This window comes from Dreissena polymorpha, chromosome 8, assembly GCF_020536995.1.
Source record: "Dreissena polymorpha isolate Duluth1 chromosome 8, UMN_Dpol_1.0, whole genome shotgun sequence".
NCBI lineage: Eukaryota > Metazoa > Mollusca > Bivalvia > Myida > Dreissenidae > Dreissena > Dreissena polymorpha.
Genome location: NC_068362.1, coordinates 60,114,220 through 60,141,829, shown reverse-complemented (window position 1 = coordinate 60,141,829; position 27,610 = coordinate 60,114,220). Strand labels below are relative to the sequence as shown.

The 27,610-nt window shown below is 32.2% G+C and overlaps 1 protein-coding gene across 1 annotated transcript; it reads right to left on the bottom strand.

Moving 5' to 3' along the window:
* Window positions 1–1,238: 1,238 nt before the first annotated feature.
* Window positions 1,239–17,260, bottom strand: LOC127843219 (uncharacterized). The gene is made up of 8 exons (XM_052373082.1): window positions 17,189–17,260; window positions 13,649–13,761; window positions 11,915–12,037; window positions 10,863–10,994; window positions 10,063–10,148; window positions 9,717–9,814; window positions 6,544–6,755; window positions 1,239–1,687 (listed from the first exon to the last, which is right to left on the bottom strand). The coding sequence occupies exons 2-8, from the start codon at window positions 13,649–13,651 to the stop codon at window positions 1,493–1,495; spliced, it is 849 nt and encodes a 282-aa protein (XP_052229042.1). The 5' UTR covers window positions 13,652–13,761; window positions 17,189–17,260; the 3' UTR covers window positions 1,239–1,492.
* Window positions 17,261–27,610: the final 10,350 nt, after the last annotated feature.

Here is a 27,610-nt window from a genome sequence, read left to right as displayed (position 1 = left end):
AGAACTTAGGTGTTTAGGCTTTCATTGAAAATATGATGTATACGATAGTTAAAGCTATAGTAATGAATATCTGTTATATATTTTTCATTAATATCTGGAATCAATTTTCAATACAGTCTACATTCGTCTATTTCATCCACGGAATGTATTATTGACCACGAACACAATAACGTAATTGTTTACTTTTGTGAAAAAACGGCTACAAACCCAAACTCTTAATTACTATCCATTTGCGCCTTAATTTTCAATATCTGCAATCGCGGTTGCTTTTTAGATTTGTTTTAATAATTTGGATTTTACGTGAATACAAGGTGTTGAACTTATTAAACGGCATGATGTCGTTTCCTGATTTTAGTTGTTTATTCTGCATTAGGTGGTTAATATACTCCTGCTTATACTTGTAATGCCGGCACAGAAACACAAACCTTCAACGTGATTCAACCTTACCGGACAAACATGAACATTGTACATGCAGCTGAATATTGCGTTAACAATTGATCACTTTTTGGAAAACATTGCATGTCAACTTTATTGAAAGAATTACATTGCAAATAATATTGAGTAAAGAAAATAAAGTAAATTCGGTCCTTGATGTAATCGTAATCATATAACTTTAAATAATATAATCATTCCCGCCAGTGTCTGATTAATGGATGCGAGCTATTGCATCGTAACCAACGGTAATCCCGAATGACAAATACAAAACAATATAATTGCAGGGTCCAATGTATTCAATTATTTAGTAAATTATTTGACTGTTATGCAAATCGAAACGTATGAACCTATAAAACATTAATTTCTTACCGAAACATAAGTGACATTCGCAAGCGTTCAATTTAATAATGTATTATTGTTTTATACATTTTTTTCACAATGTTCATGCTTTTTAAACCTTAATATACTATATTAATATATTTCAACAATGTCGTTTTATATAGAAAACGTTGTAAATGCATTAAAACCATTGTAATACTATACACATAATGGTATATGTCTTAAATTTGGTTTTTTAATGTGTATGACAAAGAACTTATTTGTTCATAATGTTAATCACAAAACAATATGCCAATGAAAATAAAACGTTACAGAAAAGAGCAGTTAATGAGCAATTTCATGTAATACTTGAGCACGACTAATAAGGAGCCATTATATAATGTACACAACAATTATGAGACAAAACGACATAAATAATATTATCTTACATTTTTGAAACCATGTTGAAAACATACCGCGTAAAAATAAGTTTACTTTCAAAATATGTTTATGTTAAAATGTCAAATACTGACAAAGAGACTGAAACATTTAATGGAAACATTGTTTATGGTTGCTGTGCAATTCAGTTTACATGTAATTAGTAAGGGAGACACAGTTGAATTTTACGTCCCGTAATAATCGTTTGTAGTTTGAAACGTTGAATACATTGCTTTATCTTCCACGAGGCTTTGAAAGGAGACTGCTCATGACCTGCAGGATTTTCTCACATGCCTTTGTGCTAATTATATCCTCCTGACTCAGAGTGGACATCCGTATTAGCACTGACAGCCGACCGCAACACCCTCTCCCTGGCTATTCTTTCATCGATGGACGTTTGATTGAAAGAAGACGATAGAAAGTCATACAGATTTAGAATCTCCGTGTCATTGTCACGGACGTGATCGTTACAGATCTTTTCAAAGTTCTTCCAGTCCTGAAGTAACAAGAGTGAAATTATCATCTATCATCATGTCATTGAACCTGATGTTGGAATAGGCTACATTGTTTCTACGATTAAAACGTTTGTTATATCTGAAAGTTATTTGAAATGTTCAAACCATGCTTTAGGGTCACGTAAGCACGAGGTCAATGTATGCTTTCTTGATCTTTCTTTTTTTGCGGCTTCTAACATCATGGTTGTCAATTGGTTTGTTGTTGCCACTTTTAATTGAACCAGGTCTTCGACAATTGATGACCAAGGTTAGCTCTTGAGCCAGAATTGTCCTTTTAATTTTTCAGATTACAAATACAAAAATATTTGAACATTTAAGATGCATATCCAGCTCTCACCTGACTGTTGAACATCAACATGGTTTTCATGTTGTCACTATTTGTCTTCGCGTGTATATTTGATAGAGATCGTTTTATACGGGCGTTTGGTTTGTGATAATGGGTTAATTTGAGGCTCGGCTAGCCCTAAAAACTTATGAAACAATTTATCTGTCTTTGCTAGTATATCATATCAGATAAAGTTTGGAATATTTGCATATACAGATTATTTGTAATTGTTTAAATAAATTGTCAAACCTATTCTGACTTATAGATCGAAAATACTCGGTATAGAATTTTCTGAATTTTTTAAACAAGGTCCAATTTAATATTGCAAATATTTAAATGGCGTACATAACTATGTAACTAACAATGTTGTAGTGGGATAGTTTGGAAGACTACGTATAGAACATCATGCAAGTTCATACAATATTTTTATGACAGAAGATCGATATCTTAGACATTGATATGTACTGTAAAAACGACAAAATGGTATAGGAAGGACTAAAAAGAGATATCTTTAAACCGTTTTTAGTTGGTCGCTTAGCGACCAGCTAAGGTCGTTGCTCAAAATTCAAGTCGGTACGCCTTATTTACGGAGAGCCTACTAACGCCACACACGCCGTATCCGCGCGATAAAGAGTTGTATAATTTATGCAACAGGTTTGAGTTCTCCAACTATATTCATTTACAAATGGAAACATTATATGAATATCTTGTTAAATGTAATAGTTTCGAACGAAGCTAATATAGAAATGATTCAATAAACGATGATTGTATTATACGTGTCGCGGAAGAGATTGTTTATGAATGATTAAAATAGTCCACTTTCTGCTGCGTCTTCATGACGTAGCAGCTCAATCATAATTTGATGCTATTAATAGATGCGGCTGTCGATAAACAAGGGAGAGTCAAATTGCACGGCAATCTCCACGCAGAGTTGTCGTTCCTGGCTCTCACATGCACCTCAATGACAGGTCATGTATAATCTGAGGCTATTAATAGATTCGTGAAAACAACGCAATAGTACAAGGTTACGTTAGTTTATACTCTCAATTTATTAAACGTTGAATATTAGTTCAACAATAACTTCAGCGATACGATAGACCAAAACAAAAATGCTCCATAATCGCTTAAACCGAATATAACAAACAATTAATTATAATAATAATACGAATGGTCTGTTTCGTAACCAAGCTCGTTCATGCTTCTACAGCGGGGATTTCTGGGAAACGTTCTTTTGTTTTCAACAGATAGCGGCAACCTTTTGTATTAACGGATTCTACGCATTTTTTTCGCGCGCAATGCTCGATTGGTCATTGTCGACTCGGGTACTACTTTCATGTACCCCGGGTACATGTTAGTATACTTATATGTACCCCGGGTACGTTACAAATACTAAAACGTACCCGGCCGACATTAGACTGTACCCAAGTTTTATTCTCGCCCATAATCCGATGTCGTAAAACGCGATACCGATTACCGTAATTACGAAACAAAATTCTTTTTTTTTAAATGTATCAACACGTTTTTAGAGTATGAGTTTCGATAATATAGAGACCATTTAACAGAAAATTTACATAAATATTAAAATAATTAATTAAAAAAAAGCCGACAACGACCGATTTAGCGTTAAAGTTTCCGGTAACGTTTAAGTATATTTACTGTACCCGGGGTACATGTAAGTATACTTAAGTGTACCCGGGGTACACGTAAGTAGTACCCGAGCTGACAATGACCAACCGAGCACTAAGCTCAACGCATTAGTAGAAGGTTAGTAGAAGGTTAAAGGGGCCGTCCAACAGATAAAAGCGTCGTTCGACGCGATTCGATATTTTGGGAAACTACGAAGATCGCTTATATAGTTAAAAAATATATCGGCGGTAAGCAAGAGTGAGGATGGTCGAGTGGGCTAGGCGGGAGTCTTTTTACTCCAGAACTCCAGGGGTCAGTGGTTCGAGTCCTGGTGAGGGTTACTTTTTTCCCATTTTTAAATTGTATTCTTGTGTTTTATTTACTGGAGATTTTTAGTTCAAATGTTTAAATTTATCAATTTAAAGCATTTATAGCATTTAATGACAAGCTTCAATACATGCCAAAATCTGTTGGACGGCCCCTTTAAGCTTGTTTATATTCACAGTTCTCAATTTCAAAAACTTTGCACATGAGTTCACCAATTACTACAGGCATACTTTAGAGACTCAAAAATGCTTTATAATCGCTAATACCGAAAACAACTAAATATAACAAGAAATATATTTAAAAAATGTAGTCGGCGTATACGCTGACTTTGAAATAAAGTTTGCTATTTACTTTTCTAAATAAATAAATAAAATGAAAACAAAGGTTTAAGTCTTGTGTGTTTTTTTTTCACTTGTAAGTTGCATATTGAACGCATGAAACGTGTGTTATCATTGTCAAACCACACATTAGTGTAAGTAGATAAAAAATATACTACGTGAGTGCACATCATATGTGTCCTCACATGTGTTTTTATAAGTATATTTTTTCACTATCGAAGTATATCGTATGTTAATATTTGATTTAAACACAGTTTTCTTTCGACACATTTAAATCACACGTTCATAGCCGCGTCATGCGAAAATGGGTTTTACGCCTTTCGGCCAGCGTGTGTTAAACCCAACATGTGCATTTGCGCAGTCAGGTCAGAGGCGATGCTGTTCGCTATAAAATCATTCAATATGTTATGTTCTCATTATGTATGTCCTGACCAGACTGAGAGATGCGAATGCTGAGTGAGCTATATATATGATGAGGCATATGGAATTAGACCCATTTTCGCATGACGAGGGTCATTCAAAATCTCATTGCGAATTGTAAATGGCACATTTTAGCACAATGCTTTTTGATACAAAATTGAATTCAAAATGGCAAACTTGTTAATAATGGCAGCCTATCCAGACGTTCAGGAACGATTTCCAGACGTGCTGACCAAGTACGGCAAACATCGTGGTTGGATAATTAAACGATCTCCTCTTATCGTGACACTATACTATTTCAGTAATGATTATTTTCTCATCTTGAAAGCAACACTTAAATTATGCGAGATGGATTTTAACGCGTAATTGTTCATGGGCAACAATTCGTATCGTTAAAACATACAGAGAGTACCGGTAGTCCAGAATTCCTTACACTGAACAGTGCTACATCCTTTGCACTGAGCACAGACACAGTGATGTAGCCAAAGTTCAGAGGTTGTAACTCGAATCAGCCGATGAAATATTCGAAAATATTCATATGTGTCTGTTGGCGTTATGTAAAAGTCATTAAGATGAAAAGCTGAGTAAAACAGCTATGCCGAAAAAGCGCATTAGTGCTGTATTAGTGAGATAGGTATGCGATATTCCAACAATATTTATTTAATATGATGGTGATTGCAAATTGTCTTTATATTCAGTTCTCATTACCATTTTCATCATACTTTCTATGCTTTCAGAACGTCCAAAAAGAGCCATGTTGTTATTATGTCTAAGTTATCTCTATGAAATAAATAGGATGACAAAAAGTGCACACAAAGCTCGATCCATGCGTTATGACACACTCTTTATCAATTTGAATGGCGTGTGTTCATTTCAAACTTGCGATAAAATTTTCGAAAATGAATGTCGTCTTAAATTATGCAATAGCGAACAACTTCAGTGCCTTCAGCGCTTTGATTTGTACAGCTATGGATTTTGCGACGCTTGTCTTAGTAAAGACAAAAGGAAATATAGAATGCTTGTAATCTCATTTAAACAACAATTGATTGATTGTAACACATAACTGGCTAGAAACCTTTAGAAATTCTAAAAAATGTGATACCTTTGAACATTTTACAATTATGCTTAACCAAGTGAAATTGCTATCAATTTATATTTCCTTTTACATTCAAACGCCATTTTCTAGATTTCGTTGTTCTAGTGGTAACTTGGCCAGTAAAACAGGTCAACATTTTAATATTACATAAAATGTAGTTACTGCACTTATAACTGTATTCAAGATGAGTGAAATGCTTCTTTAAATGTCTAGTTTCTGCACTAAACTATGGAAAATTGTGTAGGTACCAACACAGCTGATCCATTTAGTTATGTTATGGTTGTTTAGTTGAAAGAATTCAAATGTGTTAGATAAGCGAGTACCCCGTGCTTAGTGCCTTTTAAGAAATTCGGCTCATTCCGGGATACGCCTATTTGTTCGACCATTTAGGGCGACACATGAATATAACGGTGGGGTCGCGAGCGTTCTTTAGATCATCCCACAAGACAACAAGTTCTGGTTCTTAGTTTCAGGAAGAATTTCACACATCTTCAGTACAGTAATCATTACAGTAACTGACTTATATGTACAATAGAGATAATTTCAATAAGCTATAGGCTTTCGATGCAATCGAGCTTAAATAAATAGGTTTAAAGTAAAGGTATTGAATACAGTAGTTTGCCTCTAATTGGAAGTAATGACACTTGTCATGAAATTTACTGCACACATACTTTAATGTAACTCGATAAACATTATGTATTTTACCGATTCGACATTTTTGACAGCTTTCCTAAAGTCTTGTCGTCTTTGCTCGATTTTAATTTTATTCGGTTCCAACGTCGCCGGCATATTATCTTGTAGAAGCGAGAAAGTTTGAGACATGTCCTTCCAGAACTGAATGATTCTCGTAATCGGACGTTCTAAATCATCGAGGCACTGCACGGCTGTACGGAGGCCTTGAAACTTTCCAAGACCAGCTGGAAATGCGAAACAAAATATACACACACTGACAATGCTATTTGAAAATACCTTTATTGCTTTGCTTGCCGTTTATATGAAAATACGATCGAATGGAAAATCTAATAAGGTAATCTCTTTATTGAATGTTTTTCTGTATGTTATGCATCAACGTTTTATAAGCTAACCCGTAAACATATGGCAACATTTTCCTATGAGCATCAAAAAGGCAACGTTTATAGCCAAATATTCATTTAACTTTATTTTAAGAACATTTGTCCACATGGTTTCTAGGCCGAATACGAAACTGTATCAGGTGGTAGCAAAAACTTGTTCACATGACAGAAAAAAACACCCTGTGAGCTCTTGACATGAGATTTGTTCAATCTCAATATTCATCAAACTTCGTCAACATGGCATCCATATTTTGAATATCTAGAAAATCTTTCTTTAGAATAAGATGCAGCTTAAATACGAAAACGGTAGATTTTATGTGTGTTGTTTGTGTGCATCCGTGAATACGTCTTGCCAAAAAAAAAAACAACTAAAAAAAAACAATTATGGTTAAAACTCGAATACGGCTTTTGATTGTGTATTCTTTCTTAGCATACTTGATATTGTAATTGTATATTTCATATAAAATAAAAGCAAAGTAAACATTTACCCAACAATTTAAGATAATCACAAATTTAAAGTTTCTTGGTTTTCAACCATTATTCTTAAATATTTCTTTTCATATTTCACTGTGATATTTTCAAAATTTTAAGATTTTTAATTTGAAAATTGGGACGCGATATTTTAAAACATTGTGAAATTATTTTTAGCAAGTGTAATCACATCGAGACTTAAATACTACACTCAACAAAATGTCCACGTCACACCCATGAACAAATTAAAATTGACATATTTTTGTTTTAACATGCTTACACGCGATATGAAATCAAGTAGAACAAGAAGATGGTTTTCGGCAGAGTGTATTTCATGAATTTTCGTATTAGGCATCATATACAAATGTTTATTTTATGAGTTCCGATGGTTAACGGAGAAATATCAGTAAATTAAAATCACAGTGAAAAAGAACAGTATTTTTTTTTCTTTTTTTTTACCGGAACTAGTTTTATATATCTTTTGTTTCCCCAGCTGACCACCAATTGTATCAAGGGCGACTAGTCTGCATTGAATGCTTAATAAAAACATTCGGCTTAGCTTCCCTTGAACAAACATAATATAACATTTCAGGGCGCCCAACGGGAAATTATATTGTACGGAATGGCAAAAGTGCAAAAACAATAATTTGTAAGCATAAAATAAAAATAAAATGTGTTGGATATGGTGGAATATCGATTTTAGTTCACCCGTGATCATATAAAAATATTGTTTACTCGTCGCTGCGCCACTCGTGAAATTATCATTTTAAATTATCACTTGTGAATTAAAATCGATATTCCACCAATTTGAAAGCCAACAAATAATCTCTATCTCTTTATGCTGGGTGTAAAAGAAGAGACCGATTTATACATGAACATGCAAACATACTTTTATTTATATTTAAGTAGGTCGATTGTCACTACTGTTCACAGTAACCATCACTTGTTGTGTGCCATAATGAAATGTATAATATATTATAAGCGCCTGTAATGATAAAGTTATAAAATTCTAAATAATTCTTAATTGTTTTTAAAATATATACTGCCGAATATATATACATAACAAAGCCTGAACAATTGTGTTGCGAGTGTTTTTTTATGGACACTATCTTAACGAATTGATATTTCAAGGTTTTCAGTGGAAAGATTCTCTATAACGTGAGTAAGTGCTTGGGAAAAACATTGCAAGAAATTTAAGATACCTTCATGCAAATGTTGCTGATCAAGCTCAGCACATGACCCATGGTATTAGAACACTCACCATATACTAGTATCTGTAAACTTTATAATTTGGTCAGTTTCGACCACAATGAGTTGATGTCAACAGTTTTGAAGAAGAGGACGTTCATATGATGCAACACTCCCAATGTAGTCTTTTGTTTAACTTACTTAAAATGAATCAACTCTAAACTCGGCTATATATTCTCTGAAGCAACTGGGCCAAGATCTGTAATATTTGCATGTAACATCGCGCAATCGCCCTATGCTGTGTTTGTAGAAATCATGCTGCGCTGATCAAATTTGGTCCCTCTTTTTCTTTAAAAAATATTAACCTTAATTGCTAATTTACTCTTTTTTTCTGAAAAATTACAATGCCAACACCTTTGATAGGTATTATGTGAGAAACGAGTGTTGTCATCTACATAGTATGTTCAAATAAAGCTAATTGGTTCAACACTGACCGCGATCCAGATTGTTCATATAGGCTGTTTAATCTGTATAACGATTAACATAAATTGTCAGTACATAAACTAGATGTTTAATACTAAGTATGTTATTTTGTACTGTACTAACATAGTATAGTAGCCCTTTGCCAAGTGTGTTTCAATCATGCCTTTGTGATAATAATTGCGAATACAAAACGGATAAAATTGTTAATAAAAACTATAAAAGCAAAATAACTATAAACCCTTTCGTTTAGATTGCAGTATTGGTATGTAGAATTGTGTTAACTTAGTTTGGCAAATTGTGTTATAAAATGCACCTGCGCTTAAAACCGCATCGGCCAGGGAATCTTATGAATTAAATAGACTTTAATAAAATAAAAACCCCATTATATTATTGATGTAGAGAAATCGTGGTCACCTTGTTTTGAATTTGGCTCGATCAGGAGAATCTTGGAAACGATAAAGGGACCTAGCTGTTGAGTCAATACAAAGTCCCAGCAGGATCCGAAACATACAAATAGCCGTAAAAACAAACCAAAATTAAGAACAAGCTCTGAATTTCAATCACAGTTCATTTTCCCGATTTATCTTAGATTCAATAATTTATAAGCCGCCGAACGTGCTGTTCAGATGTATTAGTGTTTGAGAAATATACAATTGTGAATACCTTCGGTGGCTGTACCCGTATTATGCAGTTGCATCTGTTTTAATACTTCATTGACATCACCGATGTTTTTCTTAATTATACTTTGAAGATCGCGGAATCTGCATATATAAAAATTCGCTATGTGTTCATGGCATGACAATTTGACCTCAGGTATTTATTCTTTTTATTCATTAACACAGGTATTTATTCTTTTTTATTCATTTTTATCATTAAATAGCTAAGATACTTTCGTATTTAAAAGGGAACTGTATGTTGTATGTTTGTGTTAGTATGTGTTACGTGAGCTGCGTTTTTATCGCCTTTTACGTTAAATTGATTCTTTTATTAGTACAGAGATCTTACTCACTTCTGTTCTGTGTTTGTTGATTCACGTGACATTTCATCTATGTGTTGAGCAATCTGACCATACACGACATTGATTAGCTCTACATCCTAGAACAGACCATGGGTATAAAATGAATAAACTGATGATTGTTGTTGCTTTTTCGGGTTTACATTTTTGTCCGAAGTTATGCTTCAGTAAATTGAGCATAACGAAACCAAAATTAGTGACTACAAAAATACCTAATGAGTCAAAGAGACGGTCGCACGTATGTCTTTGAACATAGACCGATTCACCTCTCAGTTAAAATGCACTTGCTTCCAATTAAAGATTCCTTTATATTTTAGTTACTTTTTGACAAATCTTAACGTGTCATTTCACGCCAAAATTGATTGCTGGTAAATACCTTCCGTTAAGTTCCGGTTATCTAGTCCTTACGGTTGAAGCAACAACATTTATTTAATCAAGTTTATATAAGAGAAGAATCATTCATGTCGCCTTTGTTGTATTTAGAATATAAATGGCTTATCAATAAACAAACCAATGGGTAAACTTCGACGTGTGTAAAATTCTAAAAATTAACAACCAACGTGAACGTATCTGTGATTTGGCAGTCGGATGAAAAGGTTCGAACATGCGCATATTGTATTTGTTAAGTTCTTATTTGATGACACCAACAATTAATAGTATCTCGTTAGTATCAGAACAGTTCTTAAATACATTAATTGGCTAAGACATCCTTATTTTTACTTTATTATATGTGCCTTTTCGTTCACTGTGAAATCGTATTCCTGTCTTACTATCAAAAAACCGCAACAATTTACCTGTAATTGTATCGCATCCAATATGATTGGAAATATTGTACCGGTTATGAGACCAGCCGTACACTTAAAGGTCGTCATTATACCCGATACCATGTGTTGATGAGAACAAGAGACAGTGGCGGTCAGTCGAACCTAAAAATATTTATTTCAATGAGAGTTAACATTTTTTCCTACATGTCAAACCGGTTGGGGACTACAAATCATAAGCGCTAAATGTTAGTAGGGCCGGTTATGTTCAGTATTACAACAGGGCGCATTTGGCCATCAGGATTTAGTTTCCATAACGGTCTAGTAACCGGTTTAGTATAACGTTCTTATTCGGAATATACACTGTTTGTTTGCTCATCTTGCAAAACTGTTACATGAAATACGAACTTTGTAATTCAAACATGACTAAAGAGTCAGAATTTATAATTATATATGTACATAATGATAACAATGACATGGATTTGTAGACAGATTGCACAACTTGTGAACCAAATTATTGCATGCATATTTCGCATTGTTATATTTCTTCAAAACTATTCTCTGCCATAATGCAGTATGCTAACGGTAACATGCTGTTAATTTAAGTACCTTTAAATGTGTTTTAAATGAGATAGTTCAATATATTTCATGAAAACAATACGATCGGTTATGTTATTACATTGAATGCGCATTATTTGTAATAATATAATCAGCTTTGAACTATGTACCACTTTATCTTTCTGTAAACAGATGGGAATTTAAAGAAAGGAAAGTATCCGAGGCATGTAAAATTTCCATCGAATTGTTTCCCATCCTCATGGTAAGCATTAAACGTAGGCGTTCGATCGTCCAAATTTAATTTACTATTGGAATACTAAGTAAAGAGATTCAGTGTTGTAGCTAGAAATGTTTGAACAACATTATACGAATGTTTTTTTCAGATCCGGGAAACAGTTTTTAATCGCGTCTGCGTCCACAAAAAGTAAGAATATATAAAACATTATAACTATATATGATACAGATTACAACGCTGATTCCAAATGTCGCTGAAGCTCAAGCATAACAACACCAAGCAAAGAGATTACCAATCCAGCTGCATCCGGGTGATCCACCACGGTCAGGCACGCAAGTTCTAGATTTTGTGCCAGCATGCATTGCATATGATGCATCTCAATGTCTGATAATTTCTGGAACATTTTCTTTAATGTCTGGAATAAAATGAATATGTTCATGGTAACTATATTATATAATCATCTATGTGTCATCTAGCCTTTGTAAGCACTTTAAACCCCTCCCACCACTGCTTTAACCTGAGCTCACATTCAATCAATTATATGGTATTGATTGGGGTAAATATTATTACCTGAAATGCGCAACAAACAACGAAATAGTATGTCATTTCAGCGGTTAAATGGTATTTCGCATCCATACATACACCACATATTTCAAAGTGTCAATGAATACAAGCATAACTGGTGCATTTTTAATCTACACAAAGGTTGTTCTTTTTTATGAGAAAAAAAGCGCAGTATATCCTTGAGTTGCGAACAGATATACGTGAATCTAAAACAAATGGTTTAGCCTTAATTGTCATATTTTATGTACCGTTTTATTTGAATTCCCTAAACGTTGTCCAGGACAATGCAATGTAAATGTAATGGCGTTGTTAGTGTTATTTGATTCAAAGAAATCCAGAAATCATCTGACGATATTGCTTTTAAATCGGTGTATATGGCACATATTTTGGCGACTATAAATGAAAAAGATATTGCTAGTTTTATTCACGTACCAACAATTTTAGCGTTTTTTTAATGTAATTTTATTTTTAATGACAACTGCATATTTTGTACGTCTGATGTTATTTTAAATGTACAATTGAAAATTAGTATCATAATCGACACATAATTTATTCACAATATTCAACAATGTGTTTTGTCTAATATATGACTTTTGAATTTGATGATTTATTCACACTCTGCCAAATTAATCAATTTGAAGACCAAGATTATAACGTACAACGGAACTTATTTTTTGGAAAAGAACTGATTTACAAAGCGTTTACAATGTAAATTCTTCATATATGAAGAAGAATGTTGAACATCATCGTATATTCATAGACAATTAATTATTGAAAATAAAACCCAAAGATTGCAATATATTGCTTTTCATATTTCTCAAAACTGAGACCAAAGAAAGTAAAAAAAACTCCATACAAAGAAACGAACGTGATGTTTGTTAAAATCTTATTTGTAATTTTTATTTTATCAATATTTGTATTATTCTTTTTTATAAGCCATCAATGTATGAGCAGAACATATAAAACCTTTATAGTTTTATATTGTTTTTAAATTTAGGAACACAATCACAACCAGGAATAATTACAACACAAATTAGCAGGCAGAAACAACAAACTCCGACAACGTTTTTTCCTGAATATTTGGAATATCGGCTTCGTCTTTCAACAAATGTCAAGTACCGATTTGTGATTTTAATTAATCTTAACATACATGTAGGTAGCCACGGTTTTCACATAGCTATATAAACCTGCTTAAAATTGACGTCAATTATAGATTAAAAGATGCCAAAATTAGATAACTGTCGAAATTAGGCTCTTGCAAATATGATTATAAAACGTTTTTTGTTCGTCTTAATATCCCGAAATAAATCGAATGTGTTGTTTTGTTGTTTACGTCATACATCTGAGCCGATTTTCTTCTTCGTCTGTTATATGTAATGAATTAAAACACACGTTCACAAACATACGCGCGCACACACACGCAAGCACGTACGCTCACTCACTATTGATAATATTTCCTTACCATAGTCACAGCGTTTACAGAATCCTCCAAAATCAAGCGAATAGTCTCGAATGAAAGCTATCAAGGTTGATGGATCTTCTTTGTATGATTCAGTCCACGTAACTCATAAACAGCTGAAAACACAAGGTCAGAGCTTGACAGCTGTTATTAGCTATGACACTGCGTTTTTTCTATGGACGAAATTTATCCAATTATTGATAATTATGCAATAACTAACAGTATGAGCGAGAGGTAAATCTTGAAAGAGTTCCAATTGAATGGAATGTTAAATATAAAAGCTTGATCGAACACTATTAAAATCCTTAAAGACTTACCTTCCTGTATGACGTGGTACTTTTATGAACCCTATTTATAGCCGTATTTAAACAAAATGTAAAACTTACAATGTGAGTGCTGTAAGCTGCATTTTTAAAACTAACTGACGATTTGCAAACTTTATTTATGATTCTAATGATATTCACTGCATTTACGTGACTTTAATTAACGCTTTATTGTAAACATGACTAATTTGTTATACATAGAGTAAAGCAGTTCGGAGTACTGATTTTAATAATCATTTTGTAAATGCAAATGGCACTTTTTTTCTTTCAACACAAGATTGTGCCAAAGCCATATGTATATACAGCCCTCTTGATCATGTAATAACAGGTGATCTTAATTTTCTAAAAAGTAAAAACCTTAAAAAGCGTTTAAAAACTTGCTTCGCAGAAGCCCTACAGTTCGACTGCCAATACCGCTCATTGTTAAAAACTGCATGAAACGAATCGAAAAGGCATAATAGGAATATTTCAAAAAATGGCGAAGCAAATACAATAATGATGTTTGGTGGCTTACATTTGGAAAAGTAAAGATTTGCTAAGGACTGTCAAAAGAGTTTACTTTAAAAAAATCATATCGCTTCACGGATGAATCTAAATTCAAAAGACAATCAGTGTAATTCCTTTCCTTAAAGAAGAAAATATTAATATAGTCTGACGATTATGCTCTTTTTAGACTATTTCAAGGTAACTGTCGGAGACTACTGCATATTATATACACAAATTAGACATTAATCAAATAATTTTCGAACTGAACATATTCATATGAGCAGCAATTGAACGGTTCACATAAATTATGATAATTTCCCTCCCTTAACTGGACGCACAAACTTCAAAAGTTCTTCTATAACAAAATCAGAGCCGTGAAAAGCAAAACAATTATATTTGACTTATGGACGTATGTCTATTGAACTTTACAAAACTACTGTATTGAGTTCTGCGAAAATAGCCACGATATAGAAAAATAACTTCGGAAGTCTTTATTAAATCGGAAAAAAAGATGACAAAGTGTTCCGTGCTCGTACAAATGACGTTTCAACAAAGAACGGACACAAAGTCTCATAAAAAGGCAACATACTTTGCTTATAGAATATTTGTTAGAGAGAAATCTCATACCGTACTTCATTTTCTAAAACAGCGTTTGTACCAATGATTTTGTAGAAAAAGTCTATTATTCTGACATATTTGACCTTTGTTTAGCTCATATTTTCTTCTTGATAACCTTTTACTATATTCAATTAGAACATATTTAAATACATTATTGATGTCCTTATTGAGACTTACCGCGCACCTGTTTGTGCTGATCTATTCTTGTATTCTCAGTTGAATTATCCTAAGGGACTCCTTTAATTAAACGTTTCGGCATTATGCCTTTATTTAAACAATGGAAAATATCTGTTAATTAGTACATGGAAAAACTAACAAAGAAATAAACAAGCGTTTTCAACAATTACCAAAATCATGCAAGACAAATTGTATAGTCTGTAAAATGTTAAAAAGAGGTTTTCATAACAACCCAAGAAGTGAAATTCCAAATGAAGCAATAAAACAGAACTGTTACATTTACAACTTGGTATCCGGTATTTTTTGTATTAAATGTCAGAAGATGGTATACGTAGGAGATACAAGCAGATCGTTAAAGGAACGTGCCAAAGAACACGAGGCTGACGTGCGGCTACGGAGAGATAAACCAATCTCAGAACATTTCAATGGTGCTGGCCACGGAGGACAGGACATGGATATATTAGTGCTAACACGAATACGACACAGTTCCCGTTATTACAGACTTATTAAGGAATTTGAATTCATAAAGAAGTTTGAAACACAATCACCAAATGGATTGAAAACCAAAAATCAGCTTGATGTCCTACGAGAATTAATTTAGTAAAAAATATTTGTGAAAAACATTTTATATTAATCATCAGCATAAATGAATGTTAAAATAACGGTACTATATGCAATTTATCGTATCCATAATGTGTATATGATACATAGAATAGCAAGTATACACCATTATTTAATCATATATCATTATATAATATTTTACGTAGACTTATATGGATTGATATCATAAAATTCATTAAATAAGTTTACATTATTTAATTAATGATACAAAGTTAAGGTAAATTATAATTATATATGATGATGTTTTGTTTTATTTTTAAATATCAATTTATTAAATAGATAAAGCACACATTTGTCATAAGACTGAGGCATGAAATATGTAAGTATTTCAAGTCATTTCATTTTTGGCGTATTTTTACGATTTTTGGCGCCATTTTTATAACATCATTTATAACGTCATCATGTAAAGCGTCATTTGACGTTTAAAACATTTACTTTGTTATTTAAATTGTACAGTCAAAAGACGTTAAAATGTAGTTTGCAGATCTTATCCATTGTTTTGATAAAGACATAGTGCCGAAACGTTAAATTAAAGGAGTAGATTCAGAGATTTATTCTTTTATTGCTTATAACGACACTTTATGCTTATGTTATGGACAAAAATAATCACATTAAGTATATGCATAGTTAAAAGCTAACTTGTAGATATATATATATGATTTTGTAAACATAGACTATCCTTTTTTTATCAGATACTCAAACATATATACCCAAAAAAACTTTCCTTAAAAAGGTCTTGTTCACCGTTTACTGGTGAACACTTTCTTAAAATAAAAGCCATTCTATATGACACATGCAATCATTTTAAATTAGATAATGTAAATTTCTTAATCTTTGAGGAATGCATAGTACGCAATAAGTTTTATATATGGTTCCTGAATTAAGTATTTTAATTAACACATTCTCTCACTGACTAAAATGTTTTTTCTTATACACAGATTTTTGTATAGATTCACCAAGTTCTTCACTAAATACGTAGTATGATAGTTTAGTTTTCAAAAACAAAATGCTCTTAAGAGACAAATAAGCAAAAATTGCTTCTTTTACATTCTTTCGTATCGAAAGGATATAATGAGCTGACACTACAAAATACAAGCGTATTGGTTTTTAACGCAAAGTCACGGTCATAGTGTTACGTTCCTTTAAAGTTGAATTATTATCTAAACAAAGTAAATTTAAATATCTATTCTGCTTTTTAAAGGTCTGAAACTAAACGCATTAGCAAGTGCATGTTTGTGTCTTTGTGTTTTGGAGACCATGTATGATAATAGTATTCTATTAAAATATTACTATCCTTAAATAGATTCAAATGACTGACCTGCAATATTGGACCGTGTTACGGTATAAATCCGTCCTGTCAAACACAACTCAAGATCTTTATCGATAACACAATCTAAACCCAGCAATGATCAAAGTTTTGCGACTAGATATTTAACAAGCTGAACAGATCTAAATGAATGAAAGGCCGTGAAATATAATTCACAGCGTGTAAACGAATTGATGTGGGATTGCACTAGTAATAATTATACACTTAAGCACATGCTGAAATTCAGAAATCGTATGTATGCCGGATATGTACTAAACGACGATCCCTTCATTTAATAAATTTCAATTGTTAAACACATGCTCACATATACAATCAAAAAAGTTGTGCAAACAGTTGTCATCTGCTGAAAAGCAAACGATTGTTTATATATATATATTTTTTATAAACACGCAACGTCATACAAGCATTTTTTTTTAAACAAAGGATAGTCCGGTATGACTACTTTACATATTTTTATGCTCGATTTTCATAGATGATATATATAATAAATGTGAGCACCAACTGCTCTTGTTCAATCGAAACGTTAATGGCAATTGCATTGAACCCGTATTGCGATAAATTGCGAGTGATGCATGCTGTTATCTAACTCAATTGATCGTTTTGGCCTTGTGTGGTTATACCAGGTTTGTTGAAATAATGTCCATGTGATCACAATCGGCCCAGTCCTAAATATTTCTTGATTTCTTTAACCGTATATATTAAAATATTGCAAAGCAGACTCCCTTAGGAATGGGGTTACTAATGTGACATTGTATATCTGTCCTCTACATCGTTTTTTTCAAATCATGCCATTTTGGTCAAAATTTTCCTAGTCCCTGGCGTTACTTATTTTCCTTATATTAATCCAATGAAACATTAAAATATCTTCACTGAATTCAAATATACTCGTCAAATTATATTTAACATTATGAATTCTGAAATGCTTATAATAATGTATTCTTAAATTAACCAGCATATCATTTATGCGCTAGCAATTATATCGCCTTAAATCGAACCATGACTGCAGCTATTTAACAATTTTGTTGTGTTTATAATGCTTCTGTAAAAGCTAATCTTAAATTGCAACATTAAAATACATTATTCGGGTAATGCATTTAAAATAATCATTCAACATCTGGATTTAACGGAAGAGTTACCTTGATGATTCGTACGTCTACCAAACTCAAACAAATTATTTTTTGCAGATGTTGCATCTGTTCACTTTACTTGTATTTTTTAATTTGTGCTACGTTGTAACGTGTGCGTGATGTGGTTGTAATTATACATATTTACTCCTGTATTGATCTTCATTTAGTGTAGATCATCATTTAAATCGTATACTCACTAACTAAATCATTCGCATGATCAATATCGATTGAAAAATATAAATATGTAGTATACAATTGTAAAAAATAAATTGCAATAAGTCCTACAAACAATTTTAAAATATCAAATTAATCGTTCAAGCATTTCTAGTAAGCAAGATGTATTTGTATACATATGATGTACACATGCCGGACTATCCTTTATTTAAACCAATAAATTGTATATAAAGCTATGTGTAAATAAATGCAATATGTCCATACAAATTCAGCTTAATTGTCGGTAAATGACATTTGATTGTATGGCCTCCTTCCTTAAATATGCCATTACATTTTAAAATCAACCGCCGATAACAAGTTTAAATACGTCAGTAATCATTTTTATTAAAATTAAAAACATTTGTTAAGTATATATACCGTTAATATTTGCGATTGTTGAACGTCGGCATGCGTTGGTTATCGTCTTTACTACAATAGCAATCACAACATCCTGTCCACGGTCAAATCGTTTCCACACCGTGTTTTTGTTAACTAGTCAAATCTTTTAATTGCTTCGCCCATGAAACTTGAATCAATATTGCAGAGAGAAAATGTATGGTACGCCAAACCTGTCAATAATATTAGTTTTCAAGTTAATGTTTTTTTCAATTATTTGCCTTGGTCAGTTGCTTGATACTATACCTATCTGAATCCTATTGACATGAACGATTTTTAGACGTTGTTTCTGAGATGATCACGTCATTTAAATGTGTAAAACAGTCAGATGACATTGATAATCAATATTAAAATACAAATAAATAAAGTTTAAAACTTAAAAACACATTGAATGACGTCCACAAAGTGTTAAAATCATTTTCCTGAACGGCCATAAGGCGTTTCATTATTTCATGTTGATGACACACTATTACAACAGATAAATACGCTGATTTTGTTTAAATAGTGTTTGAACTTTAAAGTCGGGTGAAAAAAACCTTACTGAATTTCATTTTTTACGAACGAATTCCGTGAGTAACCATGTCCTATATTTCTTAAAATTCATTTGATATGAGAAAACATTGTCGCAAGGGTGCGGCTCGAATAAAAGAAAACACAACACCTATCATGAAATCTTCAAGTTGTACTTTTAAAATAATACCATTGTAATATTGAACTGCCATCACTTTGTTATCATAACAAAGTATTTAAGAAACACGATCATTAATGGATGGAGAATCATTTTCATATCCACATTATTATATTCAACAAACTAAATCTCATTGGACATTGCTGATTGGATTTCCGGTGACTCTCTTGGGTATAGAATTAACATAAAACGACAGTTTTGTATTTAACGTAACATTGTTATCAAAGAAACACATAGTGTTTTATGAAAGGAATATTTGCACATATCGGGTTTATGCAAACCAAATAAAGTATACGTTAACATTGTGAATAAACTAAATATCTAGATTTATCAATTATTCACATTATCCCATCAACCGATAAAGGAAAAGAGAGAAACCTTAGATAGCGTCGGTGTTCCGTAAGTAATGCAGTTAGAAGTGTTAAAAAGATATCATAATTATATCGTTAATATATTTCCATAGGTATGTGCGTGCACAGGCATAAGTTGGTTTACAGGTAAGACTATAATGATTTTTGTAATAAAAATGTTTATATAAAAGCGGCTTTGAGTAAATTTGAACATAAAACCAATGATCTTTATCGATAAGTTAAGATCATTATTTCTATATTGTTACAATCCTTCACCCAAGTACTTGGTGATTTAAAGGGATCTTTTCACGCTTTGGTAAATTGACAAAATTGAAAAAAGTTGTTTCAGATTCGCAAGTTTTCGTTTTAGTTATGATATTTGTGAGGAAACAGTAATACTGAACATTAACCATGCTCTAATATAGCCATTATATGCATCTTTTGACGATTTTAAAACCTAAAAATTATAAAGCGTTGCAACGCGAAACGATTGAATAATTTGGAGAGTTCTGTTTTTGTCGTTAAATTTTGTGAAACTACGAAGATTGCTTATATAAGGTATAAAATACATCAAGATTGTGTACTCGGCGGAATAGCTCAGTAGGCTAAAGCGTTTTTACTTCAGGACTCCAGGGGTCACTGGTTCGAAACCTGCTCCGGGCAATGTTCTTTCCTTGTTTTAATTTTTTTCTTGATTTTTTACTGGAGCTTTTATGATCCAATGTTTACATTTATCAATATAAAGCATTTAATGAATAAGTTAAAAAAAATGCCAAAATCTGTGAAAAGGCCCCTTTAATAGTCCGCAGGTCAAGTTTAATTGTTGTACAAATGATTAATAACATATTTAACGCTGTCATTCAACTTCCTTACACATGGTTTAATAGGTAGTTTAGAGTTGTAAATGTTCAGGTAAAATATATAACAGCTATTGAATTAGGTTAATGGAATCGACGATACTTTAACAAATTGACGCTATTTAAAGGTGTTATCACGTTAAATCGATGGTATAGAATTTCTACTTGTTCAGTAATGTTTATAATGCAACTGATGACATGTATTAAAGAGTCGTATCACGGTTTAATCCCATCTTAAGACGGCTATTAAAAAAAGACATAATTCATGTCAAAGTATACATTTATCAAAAACTGAGATATCGACGAGATCACTAAGAATGATACATGAATATATACAATAAACACGTATGGTTCGAGGGTACTTGTTTATTTGCTTAAAGGCATATTTCTACATATAAAACATTTTCAACAGCGTTTCACACTCATAAAGCAGTGAAGTGAAAATTAAATGAAATTGCAAATAGTGCATACATACATACAAAACAATCCAATGCACAGTCATCAAACGAAGAAAACTCATGAAAGGGCAACGCTGGTTAATTTGGAAAAGATAGTCAGGGTGTATATATAATAACTATTCACAAAACACAGATTATAAATTTAGCATAATTTTATATTTTAAAATAAATAATATATGTCACTAACAAGTAAGTCTAATAATGTTTCGTACAGGTGTCCCTTGACTAATTTTATCTCAAATTTTTAAGTCAGTGAATTCCAAAACGAAGGTTTTACAGTATTGAAATATTTGCCACCGAATAACCTTCCTTATCAGTTAGAGACCACATAACAGCAAACTGATGATTTGAAAATCAAAGTCTACATTTTTTGCTTTTTGAGAATTTGCTAGCCAGATGGTTAAACACATATTGATATGCCCTGCATATACGAACACTGTACTTCAATTTCTTCGCAGCACATCTATTTCAATATGCATTCATTAGTACATTTTTAGTATGTTATTGTCAGCTGACTCAAATTTCTGATCCAATCGCAGCCGTTTTGTTGCTATGAATTGTTGTAAAGATTAAGCTATTTCTGGCAGCGACGTAACAAAGCATGAAACAGTTTTTTTTTAGGTATGTCAAAATCTCTGTTTTATTCTCGTTTTCAGTGGTGTATCCATTTTTCTAATTGCTCAAGTTTGATTAACAAAAATTTGAAATTTGACATTTAATATGGCCGTGTATTTTTGCATGATGTCATTTTTGAACGCTCATGATTTAAATAGTGATTCTTATACATATGCTAGAGATTGTTTTGAAACAATGCATTTTAGGATAAGAAATCACCTGTTGCACAATGGCATTTAAACAGACAGGCAAAGAGGAGGCGAAGACCACCGGTGAATGCAGCGAAGTTATACACAAGAAGGTAATTTTACACTTTGCGATTACACTATGAGATTGTTCTGAAATGTTGTGTCTAACAACTTAAACAATAGCACCACACAACCCCACCACCACCACCAACACCATCAACAACAACAACATCTACAATGCATATACAACTGCTTCTAATTAAGCGACGTTTTATTCATATAATAACTACACGATATCCATATTGCCAAAAGTGTTATCATATATATGCACAATGAATAACAGTCATGCTAGTAAGTCCTCTCATACATTTAGTTCATCCAGTTTGTCAATGCAGTCGTGTTGCTGTTATTTTAAAGCCTCTATAACGCTCTAAATCAACGAAAAATTTCGTAAAGTTTTTTCGTAAAATAAAGTTAAACAATTATAAATCAGTGTTCCTTATGGCAATAGCCAAATTCCAACGCCAGATGTGGTCTAGTAATATAGATGTTTGAAGATACAAAATGCTCGCTTTTATTATTGATTTGCATATTTAATTCCATTTTAATTTCCTGCAACGATATCTATTCATACGACACATGAACAGTAACATGGTACCATTTAAGTGTTCGTGTGTCGTATGAAGAGATATATTCGCGGGAAATTAAAATAGAATTCAATATGCAAAACAGTAATAAAAACGAGCATTTTGTATTTACAAAAATCTATGTAATCATACCACATCTAGCGTTGAAATTGTGGCTATTGCTTTAAAGAACACTGATTGTTTAGGGTTAACTTTTTTTACGAAATACTTTACGAAATTTTCATTGATTTTGAGCGTTATAGAGGCTTTAAACACCAACTTTTATGGTTTAACAGGGTGACGCTCATGGAAATGGCCATAGCAGAAAGTGAGTACTTGTGTTATTAGATCAGTACAAAATGTTGCGTGTCTATCTTCTTTGAGAATTGGGTACAGGGCAAAATAAAAAAAGAACCACGCAAGTTCTTCATTTTACAGCTATACACTTTGTATTCAAAAGTATATATTTACGCACCAAAATCTTACTCTGTTTGTTAGTAATATAAACATCCAATAATTATTTCACCCATTTTAAGCATGTTGATAGTATACCTTAATACAGATTAAAACAAAGAACGAGCCTAATATATCGTAATCAAATAGGATCATACCTGATACGCACGTTCTTTGTTGGGACCTTTATTCATAAAGTTTATATTTATGATTTACCAAACAGGAAGAAACGTCTATTGAGTGCATGTAGTCAATTAAATAAAACGAAAAATATGAATAACACACACCAATACAATGTTCAGACTAGTGATACCTATTACATACATTGATCAATAACGTGGGCGAATAACTCTGATATAAATAATTGATTTGAACACATCGGTTGTCGTGTGTTGACATAATAACGGGATTCTACAGACGACACTCGGTACTAGGTTTATAAGTACATATGTTGTTGTATTATGTTCATGTGTCCAAACTTTACTGCTGAAGTTAGGCTAAATTATGCGCCAACAACAATAACATTTGAAGTACCACGATTTTATTGTACAGTCATTTTTGACACAAAACAAAATAATAATTTCATCTGAAAAATGTTCTTTAAAAAGTTTACCATTAATAAAATGTTGTCTCAAAATAATTTGATTACACTATTCAGGCATTATCCTAAGGACGCTCTTTCTAAAACTTATTTAAATAGTTTCACTCCTTTATAACTTACGGCACGAAAGCTTAATCTTGGTTTAGGGAGTTAAAACTTCGTGTGACATATGCCCTTAAATTGAATTGCAAATGTAGATAAAACTTTGAAGAAAAATTATTGGGTAGTCATATACAAATGTTATATAAATGGTTTTTGTCGTTGATAATTTTTAGCGACAAGAAAGCCTAATTAGATAAATGATCTCTTGATGGTTTTCCAAATAAGCAATACAAATTGATTCGCTCTGAAGAATAATAATGTAATTCATTACAGCTTACACGTGAGTTTTGAAAGTGAAAACTTCAAACGACATTACATAAACAATCAAATGGAATTGTACGAACTGATCAAAGAAATTATCGTTGGTGCTTTTTAAAAGTTTAATATATTGGTTTGATCTGTTGTACACCTAAAGCACGGGGGCAAAATATATTTGGGATGAACAACTTTAACTTTATATTTCTATAAACTACTATGAGAATTGGCATTTAAATTAACAGGAATCAATTATGGACGGTCTTTAACAGAAGCCAAGCTTGGTATTATTTGCACAATACCAGTTGATCAATATTGAGCAAAATTATGCCACAATGTTACTCTCGGTATATATTTGGGATTCGACTCTTTTAATTTTGTTGACACCTGTTAAGTGCCTTCACTATCGCTTAAAAACATTTTTTTTAAATAGAGCCCATTTTCTTAGCAGCTCATTAAATTGCAAATATATATTTATAAATACTTTATAGGAAATTTAAAAATATTTACAGAACAGGATGAAACAAGACTATTACCAAGCCATAAAAATCCCCTACATGTTAAACTTCACAATTTTCAGCAATAATTCTAGTCTATTTGTTGCCAAAGCAACCAGAATTATTGACGTAGGAACAAAATAAAATGACGTGCATAATCTCTATATTGCCATCTGTCCATGTTTCAAGTTTCATGAAAAAATATGAAGAACTGTTAAAGTTATCGCAGAGCGCAAGCCATAGTTCCCCTCCGGTTTCACCGGTACAGGACTAAAAAGCACGGAGGGGGGGGGGCGCTAAGGGCGATACCTGCCTTTCATATATTAAACGTGTAATAAACAACTTCCTACAATTTAATGTTCTTTTTCTACTGACTAGAAGCTTGTTGGATATTTGTTTCTAGATGTACTGTGTTTTCTTTTGATTAGAAAAATAACCTTTTAAATTATATATTTATTAATAAATAAATTATTCAGAACGCAGGTTAACGTATTCTGCGATTAAAGTTGTAGTTATCAAGTTAAACTAAATATTTAGTTTTGTCTCGTCATTTTCCAACTATCCCGGGAAATTCTTGAGAACTAACAATGCTATGGAGTTCAATGTTTTAAGGATGCATTTCAGATATGAAGCATGGTAGCGAAAATGTTACTAAATATTAGCAAAATGTTTATTTTTAGACTACAAAATCCTGAGCAAGACAAAGTCGACGAGTTACAGACGAAAGTAGACCTTCTTGAAAAGACATTTGCGTAAGCATATTATCTATCTTATTAACGCAAATGTAACATTTTGCTATAACTGCATATGCTGTGCATGCACAAAGTTACCAATAAAACACGATTTCCTCCAATATCTTGCACATTAAACAATTCGACATTTCTTTTAGAATTTTATTTTCATTGTAAACACAATAACATTTTTTAGTAAGTGAAGACATTAAATTCACAAAGAATATATCCGTTTAAAAAAAAGTTACTTCTAATAAAAATTATGTAAAAGAGCCTGTTTCGCTGTTTCCGTTTTTAACTATCAAGACTTCTGTATGAACCGTTTTACAAAAGTGATATCACAGTAAATTATAGTTAAAACTTAAAAGCTTATTAAGTATTATTAAGACTAAAGGATGCATACAATGACTGCAGAGACTATACATACCATTCCAGTGATCGTTTAGATGTACGTCATTTAGAATGAAAGTGTGAGCATATTATTAAAGGGATAAATCGACGGTTTTTACGTCAATTATTTTCATAAATTAGATAATGCAGTCTTGGTAACTGGGGTGTGGGTATTTTAGTCAACTACACTATGTATATATCGTGCAACGATTAAAGAAGCACATGATGTACAGCAACTTTTCATTATCGATTTGTTGAATCAAATATCTTCCCTTCTCTTTTGTTAATCCCACTCATTGCTTGGTGTATACTGTTCATTGGTGTAAGTGTCAGGTAATCAAAGCATACTCACTGTAATGTATACGCTGTTTTGCAAGTTATCATTACACAAATATCGATAATATTATTTCGGTTTTCAAATTTCCTCTGCTATCACTAGTTATGTTCTGTTTTCTTGCCTATTGTTGTATTTATTGTTTTGGTACAATACATAAATAGCTAAATGTCCTTAGAGCTGGTTTGATCGATCATGTTATTTTTTCCAAATACAGCTAACACGTTGATAAATGTAAATGTGGAAGAAAACTTCAGAAAATGTAAGACCATAACGAAAACTATTTTTTTTTTATAATTTAACTTATTTGCTGATGTACAGTCGAAAATCCATTCACACACCATACTCACTATCGGAAAATCACCACGCGTCAGTTCGAATTATTTGATACGACACATGTGAAGATTTTTTTTGGCGACAAATACGATCAAATGTGTCGGTATCGGCGCAAACTTAATCGTTATAAATTTTATTGTGCCATTTAATGTTATTTAATAAATTGAATATAACAATGCACTCATTTGTTGGTTTACCATTGCACACGTTAACTGGTTGTATAACGCTTTATACCGGAAATCCCCTTTACTGTATAATAGCATTCCCCAATCTCAAAACATTGCACGCTACATATTCTTTTCCAGGAACGCAAAGAACTCGTTGAAAACCCACTGGTATGATTTCTATTGTAAAACAGCTGATGTAGGCACGACGACAGACGAAAAAATAGCCGAGGTATGAATGTTGTTCGAGAGCATCAACGATATAGAACAAATGAACTTTAATACAATTTAAAATAAATAAATATAACAAACCATTAATACCGTCTCTCTCTATTTCTCGCTCTCCCCAAAATAAAAATAATATCTATATGTTTGAAATGTTATTAATGTACTTAAGTCCAATGTCGGGTAATAATACGATCTATGACGATTGTATAAAAATGGTGGTGTATTCAAACAACAAAACAGCTTTTTGTTCGTATGTTTTGTGTCTTTGCTTACTTGCTTGCTTGTTTGTTTGTTCGTCTGTCAATCCGTTCGTTCGTCCGTGTGTTTGTTTGTTCGTTCGTTCTATCGTTCGTTCCTTTTTGGAATTTTCGCTGTTTTCAACAGTATTTAACTTTATCACGGTGGTCATTTAAACTAAAACACGCTTTTCCTTGGCAAGCTGTTTACCGGTGCTTTTCTTTGACCTTTTTTTGACTGTTCCAGAGCGGCATATGCAATTGATAAATTGGTTATATAATGATATATATATATATATATATATATATATATATATATATATATATATATATATATATATATATATATATATATATATATATATATATATATATATATATATATATAACCACGTACTGAATATTCGCCTGTTTAAATAAAACATCAATACTCTAATATAACCCTATAGCATAAACGTTATGTCATGCTCTACGATATATTCAACATCATACATTTGCATGTCAAGAATCTACTTTATCACCTGACTGTATTGTATCTAATCGAATGTATCTTGATTTAATAGGATAT